The sequence below is a fragment of the Equus caballus genome, chromosome 29, assembly GCF_041296265.1.
Source record: "Equus caballus isolate H_3958 breed thoroughbred chromosome 29, TB-T2T, whole genome shotgun sequence".
Taxonomy (NCBI): Eukaryota; Metazoa; Chordata; class Mammalia; order Perissodactyla; family Equidae; genus Equus; species Equus caballus.
Genome location: NC_091712.1, coordinates 34,585,376 through 34,596,443, shown reverse-complemented (window position 1 = coordinate 34,596,443; position 11,068 = coordinate 34,585,376). Strand labels below are relative to the sequence as shown.

Here is an 11,068-nt window from a genome sequence, read left to right as displayed (position 1 = left end):
ATCCCCAGTCAGCATGGACTGTTTGGGTGCAATCCACAGAGTTTTCTGCACCATGACAACCGAATATCTGTAACTCAGAGACAATGGAGTTTATTTCATTTTTCTTACTCATAAACTGTAGTCAAATCTTCATTACCATTTAAGGTAACTTTCTGCTTGTTTAAGAATATTCCAGCTGTGTTTATGGTGTTCCAGCATTCTCCTGCCAAAACCCTTGACAAATGAATTGGCAATATTTGCAGAGATGTTGGTGAGCACAGACTGGATTTGGCCATTAAATCCTCATTTGTTTTTGTTCTATCTGATCAGGATATCAGGGGAGGGCTTTTGACTTTTCAAACACGTACACAGAGGGACTCAAGTTTTGATGGTGGCATTTTCGTCTTGCCCACTTGGTACCTAAACATTTAGATATGTGGAAACTTTTTTTCAAATACCTCCCAGATTATTAACTGCCTCTTGTCATCCTGCTCGGAATACAATCTTCCAGGCTCATCTCAGGGATGAAGTTTGGCCAGCTGCTGAGTCTTAGTCTGTCTTCAGCCTTCAGTGCCATGGACAAATGATGTCTCTGTGCCAATTTTGAATAAACTAACCCAACATTAGGGATGGTGCATTAGAGTTTTAATTTTGCTGCTCCAATATCATATTGACAGCACATGTTTAATCAACCCTGCCACTGCCAGAAAGATACAGTGAGGAGCACTGGCTGCATTAAGATCCTTCTTTGGCTGGATGGGAATTTATAAACAAGTTTTCCATAGGTTGAAATCTCCTTCATGCTGTAGTTATTTTAAATGATGCTTCTTGCAGTTGAAATATAGCAGGCTCCTCTTTCAAAGAAGTAGCGGAAAAGCAAGAGACCCAGGCATTGTTTGAGCTTTTAAAAGTACCTGCACCTTTTTGTTTTGGCGGGGGAGGGTGTACAGAGCAAGAATTCATCTAGTTCTTGCAAAATTCTCTTGCAGCCAAGAGAAAAGGTAGAACACCTGAGTTAAGAGATCCTTTCATTTGAAATGACAGGTGTAATAGATGTGTTCCTGAATCTTCTCTGTGACAGGGCTGCATGCTTTCTTTAGATCTTGTCTGTGGGAGGAAATTACTTTGAGAAACCTTTCCCTAGTCAATCATTTATCTGTTTTAGCAGCAAGAAGGCAACCTCACCGAAATCAGAGGAATTCAGCCCCTTTCATTTCTATTAGCAATCTCTGACATTCTGAAAGTTGAGACAATAAATAATTGCAAGGTAAATTACAGGTTGGCCACATTGATAGAATTTTTTTTATCTATTCTATCCTATGTATAAAGGCTTTGAGACAGTAATATCCAAGCTATCTTACCTAAACACCCCCCCCCCCAAAAAAATGTAGCTTCATTATTTGGGTACCTGTATCTTTTTTTTCCCCTAGAATCTAGTTTCTCCGGCATTTTGGTCAGTAGCCGGAGAACTGATTGCTGAGATAGCACATACAACCGTCTAGAACAGTTAAGGGCTGACCCTATAATAGTCTAGAACAGTTAAAAGCTGACCCTACAAGATCAGAGCAGTTGTTCTGTCAAGACCCAATGAACTCCACTGCATCCAGAAGCCCATTTTTGGGTTTTGGGTGGAAGAAGGGGACAATTAAGACCTAAGTTATTTCCGTCCCATAGAGAGTCATCTAGTTGACTTGTAGGAGCAGCCAGCAACAAATCTTGGTGGTAGGAACTTTTGTGACCCTATGTTAGTGAAAAGCCACAGACTTGAGGCCTCGTCCTAAAGCAACCACATTGTTTTCAGTGGTGTTGAAAAGAAAATTAAAATGCAGCCACAGGACTATACCATGACCTCCTGTTTCAGAGAAATTACAAAGGTTAACAAGCTACCAACCCATGAAACATTTGGTTCTGCAGTTGCTTAACTTCATCCCGAGTGGCATGGAGAGTAAAATTTTTCAATCTACACTCTCACCTTATAAATGACACAGTCATCTTCTCTCTTAAGTAACTGGACACAGCACACCATGCAGACTTGACAGAGCCCCTAAGGAGGTGAGCGCTCTCTCTCCCTGTACCACTGCCAATAGAATAAAAAGGTTAAAGAAGTCATCAGATTTGTCAGATCATTTTTTTAGATGGGCTAAGGATTGTATAATTAGAAGAGCTGTTAATTGCAGGTTTTATAAAGGAAAGGGCAGTGGTTTGAATTTATAGAGATATAGTTTTATTGTTCTATTGCTAATACTTTTCTTTTGAGACCTGTTAATTGCTGTATCTTTCTCACTAAGTTACTTACAAAAGTTCTGCTTGTTTTGAAATTGTGGTAAATGCATAAAGTGTGCCTTATGGATTTTGTTGACATTTTGTATGTTTTTTATGCATTCTTAACCTCCAGTTGGAAACTGTCAGTTTGGCACGTGTTTCTGGATAATAAGAGCAAACGAAGTGAATACAACAATCTTCCTGATGATTTAAAAGCAGAGTTAGTCCAGGCTCACACGCTTTCAAATCTCTCTCCATGAGATGATCTTCTTTTGCCTCCATTCTGGTCTCAAGATAAGAAATGGAAAAAGAAAAATCTCTTCGAGTGATTTCCTCTGTTAATAATGTCGGTGATCATCCCAATGTTTTAAAGAGATATTACTTGGAAATGGATGTTAAATTTGGGACTCTCTAATTTTAAAGCTGAGTCTCAATATGGAAGCCAGTAGAGGTCCCGTCATCTGTCTCACACCCTATTACACACATCATCTAGATGCCTTAGGGAAGGCCGATAAATCGCTTTTATTGATGACAAAAGCTACAGCCAGTATAAGGACAGGTAGCATGTTTAAATAGTAAGCTTCACCAGCCACTATAGTGTCAGGGAACTATATGAAACAGCTTGGCATTCATAGCTAGCGAGATAAGACTTCAGGCTTCATAAGGCCAGCTTACCCAGGAGGTGAATGTGACATGAATCTCCCATGTACTGAGAGTTTTTGTGTATTAAAAATTACAGCATGATGCAAAAAAATGCATTGACTTATTTTCATGACTGGATGTTCTTGTGCTTTGGGGGGTGATGGGCACACATTGCTTTCTCTTATTGCTGTTTGATGAAAAGGTGCTAATACAGTATTGACTTGATAATCTCACCAGGTACATATGCAGAGCAAAAGAAGATAATTTATTTTATGGCTCACAAATTGATTTACAGAAACCAAACAATCTGTGGGTTGTTTGGGTGTAGAACGTTCTATCTGGCTTCCTGGCCACAGGGGCAACAATCTCGCATTGTTGATGCCTGAATTCCACTTTCACGCATCCACTCTGAGATGACAACAGGCTGCAGCCTCTTGGTGTTTAGATCTGCTTCATTTGGAAATCTTTTAAGTAGTAATAATAATAATGTCTTGAGGAAATTGAGTGGAACACTAAATTATTCTCTGATACCTAAGTTCAAACTGTGCAAGGCTAAAGAAGCTGAAAATCAATGCACTTTTAAAGTCATTAGAGATCATAAGTGAAATAAGTCTGCGTTGCTTTAGCTAAGCTTTTAGTGTGCTGTGGTATTATTATAAAATCAGCCTGAATCTGCATTAATTTCACAGTCTTTTTCTCTAAGAAGCCCAAGGGTGCATGATGAATAAAATGTAAATTTCAGAAGGCACTGTTTTTATTAGTGAAAAGGGCAATGAGCCATGTAGTTGGAGCAGTGACCTGCCTGGTGGCCAACGCTGCACAAGGAGCAGGAGCAGGCACTGTAGATTCTAGTTATTTTACAGCACATGAAAAAAATAGCCGTGGGAAGCTGGATGGGTCTCACAGGAGACATTTAGAGAAATGTATGTTGTCTTGGGTGTGCTAGACTTTAGGTCAAATCTCTGATACATATCAGAAAGTTGCAACTTGCAAAAGTCATGAAGATTTTATATAAATAAGCTAATGCAGATTTTTACATTTTACTTTATATGCACTGTTGAATATTCTCAGAGTAATAGAGCATTTGTTTTTGTTCCTAATTAATAATTACTAAATAGTTTGTGCAGGATTTGGTATGTTTGTTTGCATTTGAATAGCATCAATGTATATTTATACATACATATTTCTTAACGACCCAGAAGAGATTAGATACATTTATTTGCTGACATTTCAAGCTCTTGGAAATTTATTCGCTAATTTGCCCTTGGTGTGAGCATTTTATTATTTGCTGCTTAAAAATCAATGCTAAAATTTGAAATACAAAGTTCCTAACGTGTGGATGCCCTGAGTAAAGATAATCAGCCAAGGAGAAAATGTAAAATCGCAACTTTTTATTTTAGAAAATGCAAACTAGATGTTGCTCCTTTTAAACCCCCATGGCTAAAAAAAAAAGTACCCCAATCCCTTACCCTCGTCTCCATTTAAAAAAAGAAACTAATCAATAGATAAATCTTTCTGCTTTGGTCAGATTAGCAAGTCAGCACTGTGAGTAAAAAGCAAAATCAGATAAAACCAAAGAGCGAAGTTGTTTATTTTTATGTACTACTGAGAACAGTGGCGTCCTGTGGCAGTTCTCGTAGACTGTGTTGGTTTAACAAGCGTCCAACCCTTTTGTCTTGTTGTTTTTTTGTCTTTCCTGCTCCCTGTCCCTTGTTTCCCACAGGCTGTGCGTTTGTCACATTTTCTACAAGGGCAATGGCACAGAATGCAATCAAAGCCATGCATCAGTCTCAGACCATGGAGGTACTGTATCATCTGCCCTTTCTTTGTTTTCTTTGTGCAAATGATGGGGAATGGTAAAGCGATTCTCTCCTGTGTGGATTGTTCACATGACAATCACAGATTTCAACTTTCACCATCTCTCTTTTCATTCATTCATATTCATTCTCTCTCTCTTTCTTTCTCTCTCTCTCTCTCTCAATTTTTCCCCTAATGACTTGAAATGCATTTAGGAAAACCTTCCGCTTGTTCGACATTATTTTTCGAGCCTTTGATTGCAGCGGCCCAGGTCCTGCAATGTAAAGTCGTGATGCAGTTTAAGCCAAGTATCGTTCTGTACGTAAAGGATGCAGTACGTCCCCCAGCCCAGGGTGATGTGGAGTCAAGATTAACAGCCCCACTCCAAATTGCAGCTTGCCCCTGTCCTAACTCACAAGGTTCTTCTTCTTCCTGTCTTTTTTGTAAATGTGGGGTCGAGTTATCTTTATCTAGTCCAACAGAATTGGGTTTTTGGATCAAGAATGTTGGAGAAAGTTAATACTTCTCCCACTGCATTTAACCAGTGAAAATCTTAATGGATGACAGGCCCCTGAAAAATTAGATTTGTCTCCTCTTGAAAAAATGAACCATAACAAACATAAAGGCTCAAATTTGGTCTCCTAATGAGAGATAGTGGCTTTAGGGGAAGATAAATATGCTGGTGTGGGTGTTCGCCCACACATGTAGATAGATGGGCTGTACTTTTCAGTCTGTGATTTGGGTCACAGCCCTTCAGAATTTTGCACAAAAGCATTCTGAGAGTGATACGCTGTTACTGATTCTGTATTGTCCGATAGAACCATTTGGGAGTGCATGTTCTGCTGTATTATGTATACTGTATCTTTGTGAATGGGTGATCTTTTTCCAGAGGTGGCCTTGTGGTGTTATCTGAAGTTATGTTTTTCCTCTTTTGAGAAAAAAAATTTTTCAATTTTATTTAATGTGCCAATATTTCTTTATTGATTGAGCTTCTTTTTTCACCTCCGTTTTTTGGGGGGTTTATTTTTTGTTTGTTTGTTTTGTTTGTTTTTTGCAATGCTGCATCTCCCAAAGCATGCTGGGAGCTAAGTGATCATTATGCGTCATGTTTTGTGGGCAATTTTTTATAGCGAGCCACAAGGTGGGTGGAAGGGGGGAAAGGAGTGTGCATGGCATTGTCATTAAGTGTTTACTGTACTTTTCTGAGTTTTGATATCAGCATTGCAAAGCCTATTGTCTTTTTCGAACTTCATTTTGACTTTGATATTCCTAACATATCTTATATAATCACTGTGCTTTCCTTTCAGTGCAATGCATTTTTAAGACACTCACACCCCTGCACACACACACCTGAAGGCAAGCTCAGGTGAAAATCAGCCATGATAGGAAATAATTAGCAGGATCTGAAATATCTAATCTTGTATGACATGCATTTACCTATGTGACCATGTTTTTGTTCCCATTTCCCCTAACTTAGGCTGCTCCATTCTTGTGGATCAGTCTCATTTCTAGCTAAATTTCAGTTTGGAGATTAAAAGGAAAATGCTGTCAGGAAAAGGAAAGTCTTTACCTGTATTTATTATCTTCCATATATGTGTTTCATTCTTATTATTTCATTTCCAGTGATTTAGTGATTTGTACCTAACTTGGTCTCACCTTAGATAATTTTTTAACCTAAATCCTTTCAGCTCTGTTAGAAATACTGCTACCCCAGCTTCCTCACTCAGGGCTCCCCCTCCAGTAAAGCCACAGAGATGCTGGTGTGGGGGTCTGTGTTCTCCTGTGTTCCTACAGAAGGAGAGCTCAAGAACATGAAGCAGAACTGGGTATGAACCCAAACCGAGAAATAATAGGCTCTCAGAATGACAAGAATCTGCTAGAGAGAATGGGGTGTATTTATTCATAAGAAATCCTGGATCTTTCGTTTCATATTTCTATTATAAAATATCAAATTTGCACTTGTTTTTAAACGTGGACATCCATGCTTAAATAAAGGGACCCTCAGACACTTAAATTTCTTGTTTAATTAAAAAATACTCACATTTAAATGGAAGATTATATATTAGGCAATCACATTATAGTTGTACAACTGGGGGTTTTTTTAACTAATTTTGTTATTTTCAGGCCTCTGACTCACAGCTTTAACCAAGATGAATTATCTAAGAGATCTGAGTTCAAAATGATGTGGATGTTAACGTTTAGAAGGACACGTTCTTAAGAAGAATTAATTTTTATATTGTACCTTCTGTTTCCCCACTTTCCTCCAATCTGTCCCCGTCCCATTTTTCCCATCATGGTTGAAACAAGTTATTCTTGAGCCGTAATCCACTGGCCTAATATTCTGCTTTTCTATCATTTTTTTGGTATTTAAGGAAGAAAAAAAACAACTGTAAATGTCCTGTTAGGAGGAAGTGCTATAATTTGTTATGGAGCAGATTTGATACAAAATAACAACCCTTTCCCATGCAAAACCCTTTCTCTGTATAATTTCCATCTTCAGAGTATTTTGCTCTCTTTAAAGTATGAAGTGCTGAAGTATGGAGCACATGAAGAAGAATGAAGTATAGATTTTTCAAATGGTGGAAATATCACTTTTATGCAGTTTAGCATTCTGGCCTGTGACTGTGGCCGCCAGAGCTGAAGTCCCACAGGCTGCAAGTTCACCCCGAAACTGTCACCTCACTTGTCACACATTTTTTTTTTTTTTTTTTTGTCATAACAGACAAGTCAGCCTTGCATATTCACAGCTACATCCCAATACCTACCCAAGGTGATAAAAAATAAATAAATAAAGCAAGTTTGTTTTCTAGGAGAAAGAAAAATGACCCCAAGGAAGGGAAAAGCTCATTTAAATAGGAATATAAAATTTCTGAGAGGAGAGAGAGAGAGGTCTATTATCATGCTGAGTTTCGATCAAAGTTTTCTTTTTAATCACTTGGGTAGAATTACTTTTTTTTACCTCAGCAAAATTTAGCAGCTTTAATTGTGATGAAATGTGTAGGCAAGGTGTTCTGAGAAGAAGAGAGTGGGGAGGGAGGAGAGCGTGTTTCTGCTGAGTACTGAGCAAGTGGGAAATGTTTGAAAGGTGCTGTTGAAAGGAAGTCTTCATGCTTGAGGCGTGAGGCCCTTAGTCTCCCTGATGATTTTCCCTCTCACAAACTTAAATTTGTCCTATTATATGACCCTTGGCTGTTTCTCCCTCAATACGCCTACTCCTTGCCTTTTAAAGGAAGTGAAAACTGAAAGAAGCTTCTAGAATGGTGAAATTCATTAGGAAAGGAAGCCAATAGGATCCTCCCTCTGCCATTTAAGACCATCTCCTTTGACTAGCATTCTGGTTTTTTTGGTTTCCAGTAGCTCTGGGGATCGCGGATAGAGTAGATATGACACAGAAGGAAGAGAGACCTTTCTGAAAACATGAGAACAATTATGTTGGTCAATACTTATGTTCTCTGATTATCTCTTTCCTTCATCCATGTTCCTGAATGAAATCCATCTCTCCCGATTATATTGCTGGATCAACACAATTCCCATAGTTTCAAAGTTCAAAACTGTGTAAGCAGGGCCAACCCCAGTGGCCTAGTGGTTACATTCAGCACACTCTGCGTCGGCAGCCCAGGTTCGGTTCCCGGGCGTGGGCCTACACCTCTCTGGTAGCGGCCATGCTGTGCTGGTGGCCTACATACTAAAAACAGAGGAAGATTGGCATGGATGTTAGCTCAAGGCAAATCTTCCTCAACAACAACAAAAAAGCATAACTGAAAATTGGAAAGAGTGAAAAAACAAATGAATGAATGAGAGACATTTTCACTGCCATTACAACTCTCCCTGTGTTTGTCCCTTAATCACATTTGGAAACAGGCAGACACAAAGACAAGTCCATCTTTCAGACATGCGAACCAGGAAGCATAATTAAGAACAGTGATAAGGTCTCTGGTCTCTGAGGAGGTCCTGAGATGGTTGCAGGAAGACACACGAAGACAGAAGGAGAGGCAGTTTAGTAATCAGAGCAAGAAAGCAAATGGCTTCACCGACCACCAGATCCCCAGAGAAACCAGTGGCAGTATCTGGAATTTTCTCTTGATGGTACTCTTAAGAAGAAGGAATATCAAACCACTTTAAAACCATTCCAGACCATTCCATGTGCTCCAAGATAGTTCAGAGAGCTAGAGGCAGTGCTGACTGAGTATCAGGAGAGGATTCAACCAGGCTGTAACTCCCTCTCCGCTTTCCGCTGTGTCTGACCACAGGGCTGCTCTTCACCCATCGTGGTGAAGTTCGCTGACACTCAGAAGGACAAAGAGCAAAGGCGCCTCCAGCAGCAGCTGGCACAGCAGATGCAACAGCTCAACACTGCCACCTGGGGGAACCTGACAGGTCTGGGCGGACTCACCCCGCAGTACCTGGCGGTAAGTGCTGGAGAAGGCCAGTCAGCGTGTGGTCCCAGGAGAGAGGAGCCTGCCCACTGTAACTCTGACAACCTACTTGTCCCCTAAGGACGCTAAAAAATTCATTTTAGGGACATTTTCAATCTCAGGAAATGACTGAAATCAGCATTGATGCAGACTGTTTTTCCAAGTTAAATTGATTAGCATAAGGGTGTGACTAATTTAATTCTTGCCTGATGTGGGCTGAGCGGAGTCCCACAAGACTGAGTTTCTAACCAGTGTTTCAGAGGCATCCTAAAATCCTGCATTAGAAGGGGCGTGACAAGCCTGATAGATGGCTATTTAACGGTATGGAGGCAGCTGTGGTTGGAGAGCTCACTACCCTGCAGGTTCGTCCAGTCCACACCAGGACCTCAAATGAAGCCCCGTGGAACTTCCATTCAGTGCTCCTGGGTCTTCCCAGGGGAGCTGTGCTGATGAAATCAAATGTTTCTTACTCTGTCTCTTTGAAACCAAAAAGTTAGATCCTATTTCACTCCAAATAGACCCAATTCTTTCAGCCATCTCTTACATTTCATTGTTTCTAAACTTTCCTGTTTCCCCTCGTGTTACCCATTTCACTGTGGCAGTGTCTTCCTTAAAATACGACGACGAGAATTTAAGGCAATCCCCTCAGTAAGATCTAAACAGCACGGAGCAGAGACCCCTAGTGTGGACTTTAAAATATCGTCATGTAGCTTGAGCGTGGCATTTTTAGTAACCATGCCACATACAAGATGGAAGGCAGCTAATTCTCTCAGTTTTTATTTATTGTTACATGAATTACTGCTAAACCATGCTCCTCTCTCTCATTTTTCTGCTTTGGAACCTAAATGCTGGACTTCCCATTTTTTAATATAACATCAGATTGAGAGAGGAGCCCTTTTATTCCAGCCTCTGTCAGGGTGTGTGTGTTTGTGTTGTGTCCTAATTCTTTCATTTGACATTTTGACTGTCCCTCTCTGGATGGGTGATCCCTGGGCCTTACTTTGTAGAGCCTTCCTGTTCTGTAAAGTAGTCCTCACCGTAGCCTTGAAAGGTCGGATCACCCTGCTTGTTGTACAGATGAGGAACAGGAGGCCCAAAGACCTTCCGTAACTTTACCCAAGATCGTGCTGCTTGTGGTCAAGCGGGATTTCAGCCCTCTGCGTGTTCTCTTTATCTTGCCATGCTGCGACTCTGAGGACAGATACGGCTCATATTCCTCTTTTTACCACCCTGCCCCCAGCATCTAGTGGCGCCTGGCATGTAACAGCTATTCAATTGATGTCTAGTTAATGAAGGAGAAGCATCCTTCTCCGGTCTTCATCTGAGTCATTGATGAAGCATTGACTGAGTTTGCTGTCATCTTCTCGCCATTTCTCCATCGTATCCACAAAGACACCATGAGCGATTTCATGATATCGTGCTAAAATCTATATATGCTCTGCCACACCTCTTTCTTGGTCTGTCAGTCTAGAAATTTTATGAAAAAAGAAATGAGTCTAGCTTAATAATTATTTTTCACAAACTTGGGCTTTCAGTTGTTCACAGGCCACGTTTAATTACGTATGCCAGAATTTTTATTAGAGATTGATGTCAAGCTCACCTTTTTGTCACTTCTAAGAATCCAGCTTCCCGCTCCACCATTTCTCAAAACGAAGACGCATGTGCCTGTCTCCGGTCTTCTGGCACATCTCCCATGCCCCACGGCTCACAAAAATCTCGGGCACGTGTTTCTTTGATCTCATCTGCAAATTATTTCTGTACCCTAAAAGAGAATTAATCTCAGCCTCATTTATAAAAACACATTTTTATATGCTATTTATGATGTTTTCTCCTATGAGGGCTTCCATTCTTTCTCCGCCATGTTTGTTCTACTGCTTTCAATTGGAAGTCCATTTCTTTGAAAGAGCCTTTGGCCTGTAAGCCCTTCCCCGCCTCTGGCTCACCCGAGAATGGTTGTCAGCGGAAAGAAGCCT

The 11,068-nt window shown here is 40.4% G+C and overlaps 1 protein-coding gene and 1 long non-coding RNA gene across 54 annotated transcripts in view; one reads left to right on the top strand and one right to left on the bottom strand.

The window, feature by feature from the left end:
* Positions 1-11,068, bottom strand: part of LOC111771189 (uncharacterized) — a 95,672-nt gene that overhangs the window by 5,969 nt on the left and 78,635 nt on the right. For 2 of the 4 annotated variants that reach the window (XR_002804868.2, XR_011434042.1), the window contains exons 5-6: positions 10,696-10,857; positions 1,952-2,056 (exon numbers count right to left, since the gene is read on the bottom strand). This is a non-coding gene — a long non-coding RNA (uncharacterized lncRNA). The remainder of the gene's footprint in view (positions 1-1,951; positions 2,057-10,695; positions 10,858-11,068) is intronic. The other 2 variants (XR_011434041.1, XR_011434043.1) reach the window with 1 other exon arrangement.
* CELF2 (CUGBP Elav-like family member 2) overlaps positions 1-11,068 on the top strand; it is a 789,986-nt gene that overhangs the window by 716,395 nt on the left and 62,523 nt on the right. For all 50 annotated transcript variants that reach the window (XM_070255416.1, XM_070255407.1, XM_070255389.1 and 47 more), the window contains 2 exons: positions 4,607-4,686; positions 8,931-9,089. In XM_070255416.1, the coding sequence (XP_070111517.1) occupies positions 4,607-4,686; positions 8,931-9,089 (239 nt within the window). The remainder of the gene's footprint in view (positions 1-4,606; positions 4,687-8,930; positions 9,090-11,068) is intronic.